Genomic DNA, 22027 nt, shown 5'->3' with positions numbered 1-22027 from the left:
CCTCAAGATGCTAAAAATTACCCAAGGAATGCAATCATAACAATAGCTATCATTTATTAGGCACCTACTATGTGTCAGGCACTGAGGCTGGTGCTTTACATTCAATATCTCATTTAACTCTCAAACTCCTGAGGCAGGTGTTATATATATAGCATTTCAAATCTGGAAAACAAGGCACAGCAAGGTTGAATCACCTGCCCAAAGTCATACAGTACGGAGCGGCAGGGCGGGCACTGGAGCCCAGGGCTGTGTCTACGGCTCCTGCTGCTCTGTGATGCCAGCCTCTCCACCCTATTCCCATCACTGCATGGTAACAGCTCCTGGCTTGAGCCCCCAATGAACTTGCTGAACAGTGACCTGCCTCTGTGCCCCTGATAATCACTCCGTGTATCTTCTTAGGCATCTGAGCGTGGGTCTGGCCATTTGGGCCTGAGGATTGTGTGACCCTTTCAGTAGCTGGCAAAGAGGGATTTGAACAATGCCCTCCCCTGCTCAGATAGCCATGCCCTCCATCTGATCCTCCCCACTCCCTCGAGTGCCCCATGTCCACAGATCCCCAAGGGTCCTATTGGTGTGTAATCAACTTTAGCAGCTGGAGAGGGAGAGGGCCCACCAGGAGATCACTGTGGCAATCCTCCTTAGGGAAGAGTGTGCCCTGTGGAGAGGGGAGGACTGCAGAGTAAGGAGGAAGACTCATCAGGATGTGGTGAGCCGCATGGCCGAGCTGGTGGGAGAATGTGGAGTCCCTGGAGACAAAGCTGTCTTACTCAGCATCAAGTCACTTGTTCTGGTCTTCAGTTGCTCCTCAGAGGGATGAATGAGTACCTTGGCATAACATTCCAGGTTCTTTCATGGTAGCATCCATGGCCTCCTCTCTGACCTATCTCTTGCTGATGTGCTATACAACCATATGCACATACAGCGCCTGCTCCTGTGTGCCCCATTGTCTTTGCACATGCCCTGCTCCTGTGTATTCCTGTTCTTGCATGTGCAGCCCCTGCTCTTCTGTGCCTCCGTGTCTTTGCACGTGTAGCTCCCTCTTTCCGGAATGCCCTTCCTCACATTGCCTTGTTCTTCTTTGGGCAATTCCCCAATGAAATTCTCCTGATTCCACCAGCAGAATGAGCCGCTAAGCACTTCCCCTGGGTCCTTATCTGTGTCCCTGGACTGCCCCTCTTGTATGCCCTCCCTGAGCCCCAGGCTGACTCAGGCCAGAAGCCTCACAGGAAATTCTGGCTTGATGGGCAGATCCAAGAAACACCACTGAATGACAGAACTGACCTCCTTTTCCTTTAAGGCCAGGTACAAGCCCTGGTTGGGACACGGACCACCCAGGAGGAGTAGGGAGAATATCAAGCTAGAAAATCTCATGTCGACACCAGGGTCACAGGGCAAATCCTGTGGCCTGTGACAATGTCTTGAGCAATCAGGAAGCCATTTGTGAGTAATGCAGCCTGGACCACTTTATCCAAGTCAGAGGCAAGGAAATGCCCTGAGACTTAGTCTGGGTCCACTCACGCTTGTTTTGGTTAAGAAACCACCCCCAGGCGCTTTTCCTGTGCAGCTGTTTTCCCTGATGATATTAAGTCACTGTGTTCACTCGCCTGCTTTTCTGGGGATCAGAGCTGGAAGTGGACAAAACCACAGGCTCTGGGCTCACACCCAGAAGTCAGGCTGGGAAAAGGGCAGGAGCTGATCTGGATTCTGCATCTGAGAAGGCTGGGGGAATGGGGCAGGTGGGCAAAGTAGCTCTTTTCTCCTCTCCACCCTCAGACTGTGCTCTCAGTACTTCCTGAGATGAAGGGTCCATAGAGGCAGGAATTGGAGCCCCTCCATCCTGAAGTTTACCAGTCCTGATCCGCAGGGCCCTGGGAGCCTCCCACTTCCTCTTGGGTGGCTTGTGGGAGGATGGAGTGGGGACAAGGGCAGGGCAAAGGGATCTGTTGAACATGTGACATCCTATAAGCTTTTATTTGAAGAACCAGCCCTACTCTTCTCAATTATAAGTGGGACACCAAGACCAAGGGGTGGGAGACACAGGTCTAGCTTAGCAGTGGCGACAGAGAGATGCCTCCCTCTCCACTGCCCTGTGACTGCCTAAACGGTGCTGCCCCTTAACAGCAGTGGTCCTGGGTCTGCCTTCACCTGGTTTCCTGCCTTGAATCATTCAGTATTTTCTAAGGGCTGTTCAGGGACAGGAGCTGAAGGATATGTGGAGAGCGCTGAATGGACAGAACTCCCCAGAAGGCATCTATTGAAATGCACACCTGTTGGTGGGATGGCTGCCAATCAGCATCAACTGGCCCGGAGCCAGGATGCCTTCAAAACAGTAGTTCCTAACCTTGGCTACATATTAGGGAGCTCTGACAGTGAATTCCCATGTCCCACCATCAGTGGCTCTGATTTAACTAGTCTGGAGGGTTTATTGTCATTGGGAGCTGTAAAAGCTCCTCTAGGGATTCAGCCAGGGTTGAGAACCACGGCTTTAGAAGACTACTGCATTTGGGGTGTTTGCTGGCTGCCATCCTGAGGGAGATTCTTCTCAGGGAGAGGCACATCTGCCAATAAATCTCCTGGTCGAAAAGTGGAAAGGGCATCTGTCTGAAGCCCCACCTTGAGACAACTCCATGCAGAGGCACAGGTGCTGTTGGATAGTCTGTGCACTGCACAAAGGTGTCCAGTAGAGGGAGGTAAGGAGGCTGAATTTGGGCTCCATTGGCAAAGCCATGTGTTCCAGCACCGGGAGGTGGGGAGGTGGGGAGCTGTGCAGCTGGAAGAGGGAGCTTTCCTCTAATTTGCACAAAGGCGACGTGTAGATAGCAGAACCCTGCTTCCCCTGTTCCAGAAGCTACATGGAGGACTAGAGTAAGCCCTTCTGGAGGCAGAGGAGAGAAACAATGCTACTCTGGCTTTGTGATGCCTGCGCAGGGGTCACCAGCACCTGGGTCCCCAGCCTGCCTGCTTAGCACGCTCTCTGTTCCTGCTGCCAGGAGGCTGATGCTGCAGCTCCCTTGTGTGTCACTCCGGGTCTTCATGGGCAGCTCCCACCCTCATGCTTTGGTTTCTCCTTCTGTCTATCCAAGTAGTGGGCTGGACCAGCTAGAGAGTACCAAAGACATAACTGATTGTTACATTTTCAGGAGTTTTGTAAGCCACTTGTTTAGCAAGAGTGTCATTAGAAATTAATATATATAAACTTATAATTAAATAAACTAAGACAAAGATAACAAGCACTAAAAACTGGTAATTTCCAAATCATTTTACTACATTTTATTATTCTTAAGGTAATTGACATCTATTGTTTCTACATGGTGGATAATATATATTGGGTTGCTGCCATGCATCTCTTTTCAACTCTAATGTTCAGTGACATCATGCTGGTAGTTTGAAATTGAATGTTGTGGGAGTATTTACACCAAGAAAACCAGCAAATGCAGTAAATCAGAGCTTAAATGTTTTGTTTTGTTTTGTTTTTCTTCTACAGAGCTGGTTGTTAAGCATTTGTCAGCACACCTCTGGCCCGTTTCCACCACATTCACTCTGTCTGCCCCAGTCACTGTAGACTCCCTGTTCTAGGCAAAGGATACCAACTCTCCACCTGAATCTGTTCTCCCCTTCTTCCTGGGAACACACAGATGTTCTACATTTCCAGCATCCTTGCCATTAGGTGTGACTGCATCCTGGCCATTATACATGAGCAGAAGTGATGTGGTTACTTCTAGGCCTGGCTTCCAGGACTCCTTCTCTTGCCACCCTTCTAAGCTCATTTCTCTTTCCTGGTTGACTGGGAGAGGATCACTTTGAAATTCCTATGTAGAATATGGTAGAATCCCTGCTGTCTGGAGCCCTGAATGACTGCATGGAGCCAAGCCCTCACTGTCAACCCAGAAACATCTTGAGAGAAAGAGAAATTAACTTACACTGTATCGAGTCATTTCATAGTTGGTCCTCTTCATTACTATAGCCAACATTCTCACTGGATACACACTCCACTCTGCCTGCCCTTTTTTGCCTTCTGAACTTTGATGCATCCCTCTAGACCTTGTTCCAGCACCACCTCCTCGCTCAGTGCTCTATGGTTAGAGTTCGGCACCTTTAACATTTCCCATGTCACCCATGCCCAAGGCCATGGGGACCTTCTACAAGGCCTGTTGTGAGATCTTTAGAGGAGTATGAGTTTTTCCTGCCCTCTCACCCATAATTTGAATATCATCTACATATAAAACCTATCATATGCTGAATTAAAAAATATTCTTCCTAGATATTTAAATTGGGAAACTGTGTGGGATTCATCAAAGTTGAACTTTTGCGCCACTTTGGTGGCCTTGCCCTGCTTGTACTGTAAGCCTGTCCTTGGTCATCTTGCCGTTGGGCACTTGGGCACTGCAGACTGCTCTGTCATAGAGGTAATGGCCTTTCTCTCCACCCACTGTTCCTGGCTTCAGCTCTGCTGCCTTGGGCCTAAAGTCTGTCTCTGCCCTTTGGCTCCACCATCTCTGTCCCCTTGCCTTGGCTTTTAGTTTCAGTTTTGCCCATACCCTGCATCCATGGCATACCCTCCCTTTGACAGCCCAGGACCCCAGAAGGGGTGTAAAACCTGGACTTCTACCTATCTGGAGTCTTTGTTGTCTTGGGATCCTGGACAGAAGGACAGACACAGAATTAGGCACTAGGAAACTACCCAGATATACGGAGCAAGAGAATTCAGACTGGAGCAGAGAGGCTTTGCTTGGAAAGCCCCTGGATTGCAACCTGTACCCTTGGGCATGATTTCTAGAGTTGTTCAGCCCTGGTCTGTGAGAAAGGTGGCTTAGGGGCACTGCATTGGCTCAGACACCATAACCATAACCTTTTGTTCCAACCACTGTTGTAGCACTTGTCACACATTACCTTTAACTTTGCAATAGCTAAGTCAGAGGATGCATAGTGTGTGCTGAATAGATGAATGAGTGGTGCTTCAGCTGGGTTCCAGTGGCAGATGCTGAGATAAGAGTTTTTTTAGGGATTAATATTTTGCCCAGGAAAGGAGGGAAGCAGAGACAGGGAGGAAGGTATCAGAGCACACTGCACACCTGACAGTATTGCTGCCAGCCCAACTGGCACTCCGAGCACATGACCCACTGGAGGGGCCTGGCTTTGGGCGGAGGTGGCCAGGACTTGTGCAGTCATTGGCTTGGAGCCACCCAGGAAGAGAGTGAAGTTGGCTGGAAAGCTAAGCCTCACCCTAAAAGAGCTAACAGCCAGCAGCTGTCAGCTGACTTCACTCCTGCAGTTGGGCAGTGAGTCCTTTTCGGAAGCAGGTTCAGAGCAGCTTAGTTCCATGCCTACCACGCTTGGGCTTTAGAGCTTGCAGACTCAATTTTAAGCCTCTGTAAATGTTGGATTCAGGGAAATACTACTCACTTAGGACTCTTTGATCCACTTGGACAACTATGTGGGCTCCCCACTGAATTGAGCAACTTTCAGATAAAGAATTTATTCAGCTGTAAAGTCTGTGGGTTTCTCACAAGGGGAAGCTTCTATTAGAGTGAGTGTAGGACTGATAGTAGCACAGGCCCTGCCTGTGAGTGCTGGGTTCTCACAGGGTACCTTGGGAAGCGGCTTTGGGAGGACGCTAGCTTACAAGGCCTAACACCCTGGGCTAGGCAGGGTCGCTGCTTCCAGGAGTCAGAGGCTGAGATGAAAGAGTGAAACGTGTCCTCGCTATATGGCAGTTCTGTTTCTGGGTCCTGGGAACATGACGCACTGAGATTCCCAAAAGCCGCCTCCCTTCCTAGAAAAGAAGGGGGCGGTCACTGCATCAGCTGCCCAGGCTCCAAAGGCAACCCCTGCCCTTCCACAATGGTACCAACAAGGAAGCGGGTCTGAAATGATTCCCTTCCCTGAAACTTAGGTAAAGAGTCAGATTTTAGAAAACGATAAATCACCATTGTGATCAGCTTTGCATTATTGAAAAACAAGCCTTCTCCCTTGTAAAAATACCTGCTTGCTGTGTTAAGGCAGGGATTGGAACAGATGGAAAGAGTGGAAATTTCCCAGGCGCCTTCTCTCATTGCTCACACCTCTCACCACAGTCCAATTCCTCCCTGCCCCTCTCTTCTGCACAGATGCCACACCCTTGATCCCTCCTGTAACTTCCTCCTGCTTTCTTTTCTTTTCTTTTTCCTTTTTTCCCTTTCCTTTCCTTTCCTTTCCTTTTTTCTTTTTTTTTGAGACGGAGTCTCGCTCTGTCACCCAGGCTGGAGTACAATGGTGCGGTCTCAGCTCACTGCAACCTCTGCCTCCTGGGTTCAAGCAATTCTTCTGCCTCAGCCTCCTCAGTAGCTGGGACTATAGGTGCGTGCCATCACACACAGCTAATTTTTGTATTTTTAGTAGAGAGCGTTTTACTATGTTAGCCAGGCTGGCCTTGAACTCCTGACCTCATGATTTGCCCGCCTTGGCCTCCCAAAACGCCAGGATTACAGGCCTGAGCCACCGCGCCCAGTCAACTTCCTCCTGCTTTTCTATCCATTTCCCCTCCTTTTGCATCTTTAATCTCTCCCTCATTGGTGCTTTTTTCCAAGTTGACAAACTCCCTCAAGTCTTTCCGGCTCTCAAGATTACGCCTCCTCTTCACCTCATCTGTTATAGTGGAATGGAACTTGTTTTTTGGCTGTACCATATCTAGGCCCTCCCTGTTTTGGAGGAATTCCTCATCTCCCTCTTCGGAAGCTACAAGAATGGATCTGTTCTATCTCTGGCAGGCAGTTGGATATGGTCATGTGGCTGAGGCTCAGCTGAGCAGATGACCCTGCCTGGGTTTTGAATCTCATCTTGAGCGTGACCCAGAGATGGACAGAGTCCACTTCTCAGCACTGGTGGCAGTGATGACACCCGCTGTGATGATGAGGCTTTTCCACAAGTGACACTCTGCAGGGGTGTCCTCCCCAGGCTCTTCCTGCAAGAAGACTATACTTGTGCTTCTTGCTTTTAGGTTCTCTGGAGCCACTACCATTCTGTCCATTTTCCAACCTGGTCCTCCAGCTTCCAAAGGATTTTTCCAATAAATTCTCTTTTCTGGCTTTAGCTAGTTTGGATTTCCTTTCTGTGACTCACAACCCACAGAATTCTAACTGATGCCCACATTATGCCTCTCTGCCATGTTCCCCTTTCCTGTTCTCCTCTCTCACTTCCTAATCCTTTTAAATCAGCACAGATGGTGCAGTTCCCCACTTGTCCATTCTCTCACTGATGGCATTTCCTTCCCTATTTCCCCAGTTATACTGTCAGCCTCATCACTGTATGTATCAGGCTGGAAACTACAGGCCATCCTTCGAAACCCTGGACTTTTGGTTAGGACTGATAGTAATCTCAGCTCACCAGAAGGTGCTGCTGGATGACGCCCTCCTACCTCTGACCAACACTTCTTTTCTCCCAACCTTTATTTTGTCCTCATCTGTTTCAAAATCCAGCTCCCATCTCCGTGTACACCTTTGGCCTTTGTGGAACCTTGTGCACATGTGCTCCCTTGCTTTAGTGAAGCCTCAGTGACTCTTCTTTTAAGGCACTCTTGCCCATCATAGGCTTCTTAATGGAGCAGTTTATACCTGTCATCATGATATGGCCTCAGTAATCACTACCACTGTCATGTGACAGAAACTGTTTTCTTGGAGGTCACTGATGAGCACCTAGTTGCCAAATACCCTCAGTACTAATCTATCCTGGTTAAAAAAAGACAAGGGCTTTATAGTTTAGTAGGAAGATGGTACGTTTGAAGAACCCTTGGTTTGAATTTCTTAAACCAAGCATTCATTGTATCAGTTGATCTTCTTAATTTCTGGACCATTATTGGAACCAGATAGAAGGAAACTTAAGCCAAACCCAAGTTTCCAGTCTTGCTAGTTCTTAGACCTAGGCCAGACTTCATGGTGCCATGCCCTTGTGGTATATGACAGAAGTACATCTAAGTGGAGAAGTTTAGAAGAGAATTGGATGTAAGACTATACTGTTTAGAGGAGAGTTTTGGCTAGGAATATAACTTTTATAGACCACTGAGAAGAATGTAAAAAAAAAACAAGAAAAGAAAAATAGAGAGGCTAGGACCAAACTATGAGAATCGCCAACATGTAGGGATTATTAGAAGGAGGATAAAAGTTTATTTAAAGAAGTGCTGTGGCTTGAATGTCCCCTCCAAAACTCATGCTGAAATTTAATTGCCATTTTGATGTTATTAAGATGTGAGTCTTTAAAGAGGTGATCAGGCCATGAGGACTCTGCCCTCATAAACGAATTAACGTCATTATTGTGAGATTGGATTGTTATAAAAGCAGGGTTGATGTTCTCTTGAATGCTCTCTCTTGCCCTAACTTGCCCTAACTTGCCCTTCTGTCTTCATCTGGGGCTGACATAGCATGAAGGCCCTCACCAGATGCTGGTGCCATGCTCTTGGGCTTCCCATCCTCCAGAACTGTGAGCCAAATACATTTATGTTCACTATAAATTACTCAGTCTGTGGTATTCTGTTATAGCAGCATAAAATGGACTAAGATAGGGAGCTAACCAAATATGGGCAGAGAGATGGGAGAAAACCCTGGGGAATATGGTATCATAAAAGCCAAAACAGGTTTAGTGTTTTCACAAGGTAGTGTCTCACTCTGTCAAATGCTGATGAGAGGGTTAGACAGTTGAGAAGAGGTCAGTATTTACTGGATTTGGCAAAGGAGAGTTGTTTATAACCTTAACAAGAATAGATTCATTGTAAGAGTGGAGTAGGATGCCAAACTGAAGTGGAGTGAAAATGACTGGTGAATTCCAGTTCCAGGAACATTATGGATTACATGCTCCCCAAATCCCCTCATGAAAAAAACCCCGGTCAGGCGCGGTGGCTCACGCCTGTAATCCCAGCACTTTGGGAGGCCAAGGTGGGCGGATCACGAGGTCAGGAGATCGAGACCATGCTGGCTAACACGGTGAAACCCGTGTCTACTAAAAATACAAAAAATTAGCCGGGTGTGGTGGAGGGCGCCTGTAGTCCCAGCTACTCGGGAGGCTGAGGCAGGAGAATGGTGTGAATCTGGGAGGCGGAGCTTGCAGTGAGCTGAGATCATGCCACTGCACTCCAGCCTGGGTGACAAGTGAGATTCCATCTCAAAAAAACAAAAAAACAAAACAAAACAAAAAAAACCCATACTCAGCCTGCTAAATATAATACAGAACACTCATTTTAAAAATAAATAGCTGAGGAAAATGGCGTCAGTTAAAATGGCAGAGTAAGACATTTCAAAATTGTCTCCTGTAGCAGCAGCAGCAACGACAACAAAAAAGTGACAAATCAGTGTTTTGGAACTTTAGAAACTAACCAACAGCTTGCATCAGTCAGGGGAATGCTTTATCAGGAAAACCCAGCTGAGTCTCAGTAAGAACAGCAAGGTTGCATTTTAACTTACCCTAGTTCCATTCCAACTCTCTAATTAGCAAGAGTCTTGCAAATGACAACCCTGGTAGCAGTTTCATTACTGTAGGAAGCACAATGGACCTCATTTGCAAATAGCTAAAATTATTTGTTTTGACCTATTTGGTAGCTACCCAAAAGCTGGTTCAAAGGCTTACCTTCATGTCACCTAACCCAGAACTCTTCCAGTGCTAAAGTAGATATCTGTGGAATTTTGTCAGAAACATTTAGAGAAAAATATTTTACTCACTACTGTCTCAGGCAATGGATAATATTTGGAGCAAAAAATAGACTAACCTAAAGCTCTGGAGAAAAGACTGGTAAACAAGATGCTTTGAAGAGTAAGGATTTGAAAAGCTCTAACATATACATACACATGCCAGGGTTGTGTGCATGATTAGGAAAGACCCCAAAAGACCTGAAACTTTAACCTAAGGCCAACTTCTAGACTCTGCTCAAGCAGAAAGTGAAAACTAAGACACGGTTGTAAACTTCTGGGCTGAGTCTTCAACACAACCCCACAGCAAAGATATGGGAGCACCCCTTGCCCCCAGGTGTTTAAAGAAATCTCTGTCAAATTGCTCACTGACCATTAAGCTAATGGAACAAAGACTTCAATGAACACACATGATAAAGAATACATAACTCACAAAAATTATTTCAGAAAAGTTATTAAACAATAAATGATGGAAACTACAACAAGCAGCAACAACAAATCCTGGAAAGAAGAGAAAATCTGATTTCCAGAATTGCCATATGATATAATTCAAAGTGCCCAGTTTTCAACAAGAAATTATGAAGCATGAAAAGAAACAAAAAATATTGTCCAGAAACAAAGCTATACAAAGTACGGCTTTTTTAAATGGGAAAAGTCAATCAGTAGAACTGTCCATAATGGAGTTCAGATACTGGACTTACTAGACAAAGACTTTAAATCAGCTATTTAAAATATATTTAAAGATTTAAGGAAACCATGTACAAAGATCTAAAGGTAATTGGGAGAATGATGTATCATCAAATACTGAACATCAATACAGAGAAATTGTATAAAAAGACCAAACAGAAATTCAAGAGTTGGGAAAGTACAATAACTGAAATAAAAAAATTCACTAGAGAGACTCAAGAACAGATTTGAGCTAGCAAAATAAAAAATTAGTAAATGTGAAGAAGGTCAAATGAAATTATTCAGTCTGAGGAACAGAAAAAAGAAGAATGAAGAAGATGAACAAAGCCTAAGATGCCTGTAGGATATTGTCAAGTACAAGAATATCCTGTTTTATCGAGCTCTGCTTTATTGTGCTTTACTTTATTCCACTTGGCAGATATTGCATTTTTTACAAATTAAAAATCTGTGGCAATGCTGTGTCAAATGAGTCTATCAGTGCCAATTTTCCAGTAGTATGTGCTCACTTAGTGTCACGGTGTCAACAGTTTTTGGCAATAAAGCATTTTAAAATTTAATTATATATATTTTATGCTTAATGGACTACAATATAGTGAAAATATAACTTCCATTTGCACTGGGAAACCAAACATATATGTGGCTTTCTTTTTGTGACATTTACTTTATTGTGATGGTCTGGAATTGAACCTGCAATGTCTCCTAGATATGCCTACATATGCATAGAAGAAGTCCAAGAAAGAAAAGAGAAAAAGAAATAATGGTCACTTTCAAGGAATAATGTTCACTTTCCAAATCTGATGAAAGACATGACTCTACATATCACAACCTCAGTGAATCCCACATAGAATAAACTCAGAGATTTGTACTAAGTCACATTATAATCAAACTGTCAAAAGCCAGTGTCAGGGAGAGAATCCTAAAAGCAGATAAATGACTTGTCATACACATTAATAGGCCTACAATGTATACAGATGTAACTGGTGATAGTAACATAAATTTGGCAGGTGGGAACAGAGATATATAGAAAAAAAAGTTTTTGTAATACTATTGATATTAAGTTGGCATTAATCCAAACTAGAGTGTCCTAAATTAAGATATAATCCCCTATGCACCCAACACTGGACCACTCAGATATACAAAGCAAATATTATTAAAGCTAAATAGAGACATAGACCCTAAATACAATGATAATTGTGAACTTCAATACTTCAGTCTCAGTACTAGACAGATAATTTAGACAGAAAATTAACAAAGAGACATTGAACTTAAACTGCACTTTAGAACAAATGGACCTAACAAACATTTACAGAACACTTCATCCTACAGCTGCAGAATATACATTCTTTTCATCAGCATGTGGAATATTGTCCAGGATATACCACATTGTAGGATTAAAACAAGTCTCAACAATGTAAAATAATTGAAATGTTTCAAGTATCTTTTCTGATCACATTAGAATAAAACTAGAAATCGATTACAAGAGGAGCTTTCAAAATCATGCAAACGCATGAAAATTAAACAACATGCTCTTGACCAACCAATAGATTGATAAAGACATTTAAAAACCTTTCTTGTAACAAATGAAAACAGAAGCACAACATATAAAAATCTTTGTGACACAGCAAAAACAATATTGAGAGAAAGTTTACAGCAAAAAATGCTATATCAAAAAAGTAGAAAGATTTCAAATAAGCCTAGTAATGCATCTCAAGAATCTAGAAAAGCAAGAACAAACCAAACCCAAAATTAGTAGAAGAAAATAAATAATAAATACCAGAGCAGATTTAAGTGCAACTGAGGCTAAAAATACAAAATATCAACAAAATGAAAAGTTGGTTTTTTGAAAAAATAAACAAAATTGACAAACCATTAGCTAGACCAAGTATGAAACAAGAAAAAGACTCAAATAAATACAATCAGAAACAAAAGAGGAGACATTACAACTGAAACTACCTAAATACAAATGATCATTAGAGATTAATGTGTACAACTGTATGCCAACAAATGAAAATAAATAAATTATTTTCAAATCTAATGGAAATAAGTAAATTTCTGGACAGATACAACCTACCAAGATTTAACTAAGAAGAAATGGAATACCTGAACAGACCAATTACAAGTAATGAAATTGAATCTGTAATTAAATGTCTCCCATCAAAGAAAAGCCCAGGACCTAATGCAGAATTATACCAAACATTTAAAGAAGAAATAGTACAATGTTTTTTCTTAAATTCTTCCAGAAAATTCAAGAGGAGGGAATTCTCCCAAATTCATTCTATGAGCCCAGCTATACCCTGATGCCCAAACCAGATAAGGACACAATAACACCAACAACAAAACTACAGGTCACTATCTCTGATGAAAATAGATGCAAAAATTCTCAACAAAATACTAGCAAACCAAATCCAGCAGCAGGTTAAAAAAATCATTCACCATGATCAAGTGGGATTTATCCCAGGGATGCAAGTGTGGTTCCACATATGCAAATCAATAAATTTGATATATTAGATCAACATAATGAGGGACAAGAGCCATGTGATCATCTCAATAAATGTATAAAAAGCATTCGATAAAATTCAACATTGCTTCATGATAAAAAATTCTTAGGTACAAAAGGAATGTACCTCAATACAATGAAGGCCATATATGACAAACCACAGCCTACATCATACTGAATAGGGAAAACCTGAAAACTTTTCCTCTAGGCTTTGGAACAAGACAAGGATGCTCACTCTCACCACTGTTATTTAACATAATACTGGAAGACCTAGCCTGAGCAATTAGGAATAAATTGAGAAAGATGTAAGGAACATCCAGGTTGCAAAGGAGAAAGTCAAATTGTTCCTCTTTGCAAATAACATGATCTTATATCTAGAAGACCCCAAAAGCCCCATCAACAACTCTTAGAACTAATAAACAAGTTCAGTAAAGTTGTAGGATACAAAATCAACATACAAAAGCCTATAGCGTTTGTATACACCAACAATGAACTAGTGGAAAAAGATATGAAGAAAGCAATCCTGTTTACAACAGCTACAGAAAAAATACTCAGGAATAAGTTTAACCAAGGTGGTGAAGGATATCTACAAGGAAAACTATGAAACGCTGATGAAATAAATTGAAAAGAACACACAAAAATAGAAAGGCATCATATATTCATGAATTGAAATAATTAATATTGTGAAAATGACAATCTTACCGAAAGCTCTCTGCAGATTCAGTGCAATCTCTGTAAAATACCAACAACATTCTTCATAGAAATGGAAAAAATGAGCCCAACATTGTATGGAATCACAAAAGACCCCAAGTAGTCAAAGGAATACTGAGCATGATGAATAAAGCTGGAGGCATCACACTACTGAACTTAAAAATAAACTCAAAGGGTTGGAAACCAAACAGCATGATACTGGCATAAAAACAGACACATAGACCAATGGCAGAGAATAGAGAGCACAGAAATAAATCCACATATTTACAGCCAACTGATTTTTGACAAAGGCACAAGAGCATATATTGGGGGAAGGACAGTCTCTTTAATAAATGATGTTGAGGGAAACTGGATATCTATGTGATCTACGTGCAGATAAATGAAACTAGACTTCTCTCTCACATTATCTACTAAAATCAACACAAAATGGATTAAAGACTTAAATGTAAGACCTAAAATTTAAAAACTACTAAAATAAAACATCAGGAAAATACTTCAGGACATTGGTCTGAGTAAAGATTTTATGAAGAAGACCTCAAACACAAAGGCAGCAGAAGAAAAAATAGACAAATAAGATTACATCAAACTAAAAATCTTCTGCAAAGCAAAGGAGACAACCAAAAGAATGAATAGACAAGCTGCAGTATGGAAAAAAATATTTGCAAACTATTTATCTGACAAGGGATTAATATCCATTATATACAAGGAACTCAAATACTTCAAAAACAAAAGAACACCAAATAATTTGATTTGCAAACAAACTGGAAAGCTAACGAGCAAACTATTTTAATGTGTGATACACTTAAGTGTATTACCTTTGATCAGTAAGAAAATAGATTTACTTCAAGATATGAAAATACAGCTTTCTGGGCCAAAGTGTTGGGAAAGAATGAATCAATACGGTTCCTCATAGAGTTTATTGGGTTGGAGCACAGTTGATTCTTGCTCATCCTAAGCAATGGAGCAGTGTGTTTATACACATGCTTGTGCATTTTTTTTTTAAGTTTTGACAGTTTCTGAAGTGTTTTTCATACACTGTCTTCCTATCTTATCGTTGCCCATCTCAGATAGGTAGGGCAGACATTATCATATCTATTGGTCAGATGGAGAAGCAGGTTCAGAGATGTTGAGGGATTTTCTCGAGTCACTCAGATCAAGAGTGACGGAGCCAGGAGTCACACTCACATATTCTGGCTCTTTATCTTCATGGATTCCCATTGTGCAGTGCCACAGTTGTTTTCACCCGACTATGGAAATCATTTCCATTTTGCTTCAGTTGGGGCCTTGATCATTCCTTGCCTAGACTATCCAACTCTTCTGCTCAGTTTCCAGCCTCCCAAAGCTCTGACTATGCCATTTTGTACTGCTCAGGAGCTATGCTAGGGTCTGAGCTGGAATCCAGCATGGGGAGAGGAACTAGCCCATAGGCTGTGGGTGGAGAGTGGGAATGTTAGTTCTCTCACAGAGGTAGTGAACAAAGTATGTAGGGTGCAGAATAGGGAGCCACCCCTCTGCCCATAGACAGACATTTAGGTTGGAGTTTCACATTAATTTCAACATCCATGACAAGACGTCTCCCTACTCTCTGGTCAAATTCACCAGTGCACTGGGGCTCGAGGCCCAGGCTCCATGGACTTGCTGCTTTACCTTCCTCAGAGGGAGGAGTTCAGGCTGCCAATCACAAACACCATGGCCTTCACTGTCACTTCACAAAAGTGGGGGTCCCACATCAAGAGGTGAAGAACAGGATGTGCAGAGCACTCTAGTAAGCTTGGTGTGTTACTTGCAACTGATGACTGCTCTTTCCAGAAAACCCAATACATGACTGCCTTTGCACAGCCATCCAGGCTATTCCTACATACCTTTGTTTAAGACTCTTTCATTGTATATGAAAGTACATTATACTTGCATTTTTAGTAAGTTATCTTTTTAAAGGTATGTACATCTCCATTACAGCTTTATATTTCTCTATTTTTTTTGCAATAAGTTGTCCTTATTTTTGCATTTTTGCCTCATTTATTTTGGTTGGTTTAAACTTGCCTCATGTAAACATGTTGTCATCTCTGTCATTTTGATAATAATACTTTTCAGATCATTTAAAATCTTATATACTCAGCTTCCTATGCAATTCATATTTGAACAATATTTATTCAATTACACACTGAATACCTTAAGTTGGATTCTTATTCAGAAAATAATTTAAGTAAATGGTAACTATTGTGTACTCCAAATGGTGGAGGATTTAGATATGCCAGATTTGTTAAAAGTATAAATCACACTATTGTTTATCCTAGCATCCTCCATCGAAAATCTGGAATAGTACATTTACATAGTACATAGAAAATCTAGATACTACATTTGGTCCTGGGTGACCTCAGCCTTCAAACTCAGGGCATGTTGGGGCATAGAGTGGTGACTGTAGAAAAAAGGTTTAGTTGATTTATAATGTTGTTGAAGTCTTATTTCATTGCTGGCCTTTCGACTAGTTATTCTATTATTGGAATTGAGATACTGAAGTTTCCAGTTATTATTGTTGCACCATTTCTTTCTCTCTAAGTCTTTCTGGTTTTGCTTCATGGACTTTGGTGCTCTAGCTAGGTGAATATATGTTTATATTGTTATATCTTCTGGAAAGATTAATGCTTTTACTAATATATATTATCCTTCTTTCTCCTTTGTAATAATTTCTGTCCTAAAGTCTATTTTGTTTAATTTTAGTGTAGCCACTCCCCCTCTCCTTTGGTTATTCTTTTCATAGTGTACTTTTTTCTGTCACATTCAACCTATTGGTGCCATTGAATCTAAAGTCTTCCTAGACAGCATATTGTTAGATCATGTGGCTTTTAAAAAATCCATCTTGCGAAGATGGTCGAATAGGAACAGCTCCAGCCTCCAGCTCTCAGCGTGAGTGACACAGAAGATGGGTGATTTCTGCATTTTCAACTGAGGTGCAGACTGACATCTCACACCTCACACGGCTGGGTACACCTCTGAGATGAAGCTTCCAGAGCAAGAATCAGACAACAACACTTACTGTTCATCAATATTCTACCTTCTGCAGCCTCCGCTGCTGATACCCAGGCAAACAGGGTCTGGAGTGGACCTCAAGAAAACTCAAACAGACTTGCAGCTGAGGGTCCTGACTGTTAGAAGGAAAACTAACAAACAGAAAGGACACCCATACCAAAACCACATCAGTACGTCACCATCTTCAAAGACCAAAGGCAGATAAAACCACAAAGATGGGGAAAAAGCAGTGCAAAAAAGCTGGAAATTCAAAACATCAGAGTGCATCTCCCCCTCCAAAGGAACGCAACTCATCACCAGCAATGGAACAAGGCTGGATGGAGAATGACTTTGACGAGCTGAGAGAAGAAGACTTCAGTTGATCAAACTTCTCAGAGCTAAAGGAGGAACTACCTACCCAGTGCAAAGAAACTAAAAATCTTGAAAAAAGAATGGAAAAATGGATAACTAGAATAACCAATGCAGAGAAGTCCATAAACAAACTGATAGAGATGAAAACCATGACATGAGAACTACGTGACAAATGCACAAGCTTCAGTAACCAAATTGATCAACTGGAAGAAAGAGTATCAGTGATTGATGATCAAATGAATGAAATGAAGTGAGAAGAGAAGTTTAGAGAAAAAAGAGTAAAAAGAAATGAACAAAGCCTCAAAGAAATATGGGATTATGTGAAAAGACCAAATCTACATCTGACTGGTGTGCCTGAAAGTGAGGGGGAAAATGGAACCAAGCTGGAAAACACTCTTCAGAATATCATCCAGGAGAACTTCCCCAACGTAGTAGAGCAGGCCAACATTCAAATTCAGGAAATACAAAGAACGCCACAAAGATACTCCTCGAGAAGAGCAACTCCAAGACACATAATTGTCAGATTCACCAAAGTTGAAATGAAGGAAAAAATATTAAGGGCAGCCAGAGAGAAAGGTCGGGTTACCCACAAAGGGAAGCCCATCAGACTAACAGCAGATCTCTCGGCAGAAACTCTACAAGCCAGAAGAGAGTGGGGGCCAATATTCAACATTCTTAAAAAAAAGAATTTTCAACCCAGAATTTCATATCCAGCCAAACTAAGCTTCATAAGTGAAGGAGAAATAAAATCCTTTACAGAGAAGCAAATGCTTAGAGATTTTGTCACCACCAGGCCTGCCCTACAAGAGATCCTGAAGGAAGCACTAAACATGGAAAGGAACAACTGGTACCAGCCATTGCAAAAACATGCCAAAATGTAAAGACCATTGATGCTAGGAAGAAACAGCATCAACTAACGAGCAAAATAACCAGCTAATATCACAATAACAGGATCAAGTTCACACATAACAATATTAACCTTAAATGTAAATGGACTAAATGGTCCAATTAAAAGACACAGACTGGCAAATTGGATAAAGAGTCAAGACCCATCCATTTGCTGTATTCAGGAGACCCATCTCACATGCAGAGACACACATAGGCTCAAAATAAAGGGATGGAGGAAGATCTACCAAGCAAAAGGAGAACAAAGAAAAGCAGGGGTTGCAATCCTAGTCTCTGATAAAACAGACTTTACACCAACAGAGATCAAAAGAGACAAAGAAGGCCATTATATAATGGTAAAGGGATCAATTCAACAAGAAGAGCTAACTATCCTAAATATATATTCGCGCAATACAGGAGCACGTAGATTCATAAAGCAAGTCCTTAGAGACTTACAAAGAGACTTAGACTCCCATACAATAATAACGGGAGACTTCAACAGCCCACTGTCAACATTAGACAGATCAATGAGACAGAAAGTTAACAAGGATATCCAGGAATTCAACTCAACACAGCACCAAGTGGACCTAATAGACATCTACAGAACTCTCCACCCCAAATCAACAGAATATATATTCTTCTCAGTACCACATTGCCCTTCTTCCAAAATTGACCACATAGTTGGAAGTAAAGCACTCCTCAGCAAATGTAAAAGAACAGAAATTATAACAAACTGTCTCTCAGACCACAGTGCAATCAAACTAGAACTCAGGACTAAGAAAATCAATCAAAACCGCTGAACTGTATGGAAACTGAACAACCTGCTCCTGAATGACTACTGGGTACATAACGAAATGAAGGCAGAAATAAAGACATTCTTTGAAACCAATAAGAACAAAGATACAACATACCAGAATCTCTGGGACACGTTTAAAGCAGTGCGTAGAGGGAAATTTATAGCACTAAATGCCCACAAGAGAAAGCAGGAAAGGTCTAAAATTGACACCCTAACATCACAATTAAAAGAACTAGAGAAGCAAGAACAAACACACTCAAAAGCTAGGAGAAGGCAATAAATAATTAAGATCAGAGCAGAACTGAAGGAGCTAGAGACACAAAAAACCCTCCAAAATATCAATGAATCCAGGAGCTGGTTTTTTGAAAAGATCAACAAAACTGATAGACCACTAGCAAGACTAATGAAGAAGAAAAGAGAGAAGAATCAAATAGATACAATAAAAAATGATCAAGGGGATATCACCACCAACCCCACAGAAATACAAACTACCATCAGAGAATACTATAAACACCTCTACGTAAATAAACTAGAAAACCTAGAAGAAATGGATAAATTCCTGGACACTTACACTCTCCCAAGACTAAACCAGGAAGAAGTTGAATCCCTGAATAGACCAATAGCAGGCTCTGAAATTGAGGCAATAATTAATAGCCTACCAACTAAAAAAAGTCCACGACCAGATGGATTCACAGCCGAATTCTACTGGAGGTACAAGGAGGAGCTGGTACCATTCCTTCTGAAACTATTCCAATCAATAGAAAAAGAGGGAATCCTCCCTAAATCATTTTGTGAGGCCAACATCATCCTGATACCAAAGCCTGGCAGAGACACAACAAAAAAAGAGAATTTTAGACCAATATCCCTGATGATGCAAATCCTCATATTTTTGCATCCAATATCGATGCAAAAATCCTCAATAAAATACTGGCAAACCGAATCCAGCAGCACATCAAAAAGCTTATCCACCATGATCAAGTGGGCTTCATCCCTGGGATGCAAGGCTGGTTCAACATACACAAATCAATAAATGTAATCCAGCATATAAACAGAACCAAAGACAAAAACCACATGATTATCTCAATAGATGCAGAAAAGGCCTTTGACAAAATTCAACAGCCCTTCATGCTAAAAACTCTCAATAAATTCGGTATTGATGGAACGTATCTCAAAATAATAAGAGCTATTTATGACAAACCCACAGCCAATATCATACTGAATGGGCAAAAACTGGAAGCATTTCCTTTGAAAACTGGCACAAGACAGGGATGCCCTCTCTCACCACTCCTGTTCAACATAGTGTTGGAGGTTCTGGCTAGGGCAATCAGGCAAGAGAAAGAAATAAAGAGTATTCAGTTAAGAAAAGAAGAAGTCAAGTTGTCCCTGTTTGCAGATGACATGATTGTATATTTAGAAAACCCCATCGTCTCAGCCCAAAATCTCCTTAAGCTGATAAGCAACTTCAGCAAAGTCTCAGGATACAAAATTAATGTGCAAAAATCACAAGCATTCTTATACACCAGTAACAGACAAACAGAGAGCCAAATCATGAATGAACTCCCATTCACAATTACTTCAAAGAGAATAAAATACCTAGGAATCCAACTTACAAGGGATGTGAAGGACCTCTTCAAGGAGAACTAGAAACCACTGCTCAGTGAAATAAAAGAGGACACAAACAAATGGAAGAACATACCATGCTCATGGATAGGAAGAATCAATATCGTGAAAATGGCCATACTGCCCAAGGTAATTTATAGATTCAATGCCATTCCCAGCAAGCTACCAATGACTTTCTTCACAGAATTGGAAAAAACTGCTTTAAAGGTCATATGGAACCACAAAAGAGCCCGCATTGCCAAGACAATCCTAAGTCAAAAGAACAAAGCTGGAGGCATCATGCTACCTGACTGCAAACTATACTACAAGGCAACAGTAATCAAAAAAGCATGGTACTGGTACCAAAACAGAGATATAGACCAATGGAACAGAGCAGAGCCCTCAGAAATAATACCACACATGTACAGCCATCTGATCTTTGACAAACCTTACAAAAACAAGAAATGGGGAAAGGATTCCCTATTTAATAAATGGTGCAAGAACAGAAAACCAAACACCGCATGTTCTCACTCAAAGGTGGGAATTGAACAATGAGATCACTTGGACTCTGGAAGGGGAACATCACACATCGGGGCCTATTATGGGAAGAGGGGAGTGGGGAGGGATGGCATTGGGAGTTATACCTGATGTAAATGACGAGTTGATGGGTGCTGACAAGTTGATGGGTGCAGCACACCAACATGGCACAAGTATACATATGTAACAAACCTGCACATTGTGCACATGTACCGTAGAACTTAAAGTATAATAAAAATTAAAAAAAAAAAAAACATGTGCTTGATACTTGCAATACACTCAAGAGCCATGCCTTCCCGTGCTGTTATTTTGCATTTTCACCCTGAAGCACTTCTCTTCTGTTTAAGGATGTCTGATTCTAGCAGGAACTAGACAGACGGTGCTCACATTGCACCTTTTTGCAAAGGAAGGGCCTTCCTACAACGTACACACACACACACACACACACACACACACACACACACACACACACACATACCCCTGCTTTGCTGGGCTTTTCTTCTGGCTCAGATCAAACTCAGAGGAGGGAAGATCTGAATGTGCCTCAGCTTCCAGGCTTCCAGGGATGATCTGTGCTCCATACCTATCCACACCCAGCCATCCTGGGACCCAAGCAAAGGAGTGTGTTTACATGTGCACAGCATGTAGCCCTATGACACCATTGTCACCTAGAACAGAAACTGCTTCCCCAAATGCTCAGCTCACTACCAGCATTTCTAGTCCCAGGAGAGACCTGGGCAAATGAGTTTCCAGTTCTCAAAAGCAGCCATGTCCCTCCTTTGGTAGATTGACTGTAAAAGTCTCCATGAGAGACATGTGGTCCCATCAATCCCATTTTTGGCCCAGCAACGTGGATATTAGCATACTATTTGACGTCCTGATATTATGCTGGTTTCTTACACTGCAATAGCTAACCCTATCCCCCGCTAAATCAGATCCAATTATAAGAGAGACTCACCTAGGAGGCTTTCTTGGGTTTGTCTTTTTCTTGTCCTGATTCCAGACCAGGAGCCCAGCATGGAAACTGGAGGGGTGTTGTCAACAAACAGGCTGAGTAGGAATTCTGATGCCCCCAGGGTCTCAATCTTGGGGACCCCATCAGGACCAAGGACATCTACCCCTCAGTGTCTTTGTGAAAACCTGTGAAAAACAGATGGAGCTTCTAGATGGTTCTGAAATCCAGTAGGCTATTAATGTGGCTGCTAGGAGGTGCTACATTGATATTTGTTAAGCATTTGCCTTCAGAATTGAAGCCCTGGCCGCTGTTCCAAACCCATGGCACGTTCG

At 41.9% G+C, this 22027-nt stretch overlaps 1 protein-coding gene across 2 annotated transcripts in view; it reads right to left on the bottom strand.

Annotated features, from left to right (window-relative positions):
• The window catches only part of ARHGAP22 (Rho GTPase activating protein 22), a 181483-nt gene extending 159675 nt beyond the window's left edge, over positions 1 to 21808 (bottom strand). For both annotated transcript variants that reach the window (XM_050805127.1, XM_050805129.1), the window contains exon 1: positions 21699 to 21808. In XM_050805127.1, the coding sequence (XP_050661084.1) occupies positions 21699 to 21759 (61 nt within the window). In that variant the 5' untranslated portion in view covers positions 21760 to 21808. The remainder of the gene's footprint in view (positions 1 to 21698) is intronic.
• Between the last annotated feature and the right edge of the window lie 219 nt (positions 21809 to 22027).

Source organism: Macaca thibetana, chromosome 9 (genome assembly GCF_024542745.1).
Source record: "Macaca thibetana thibetana isolate TM-01 chromosome 9, ASM2454274v1, whole genome shotgun sequence".
Taxonomy (NCBI): domain Eukaryota; kingdom Metazoa; phylum Chordata; class Mammalia; order Primates; family Cercopithecidae; genus Macaca; species Macaca thibetana.
The sequence above is the reverse complement of the archived record's forward strand: the minus strand, read 5'-3'. Positions and strand labels throughout refer to the sequence as shown.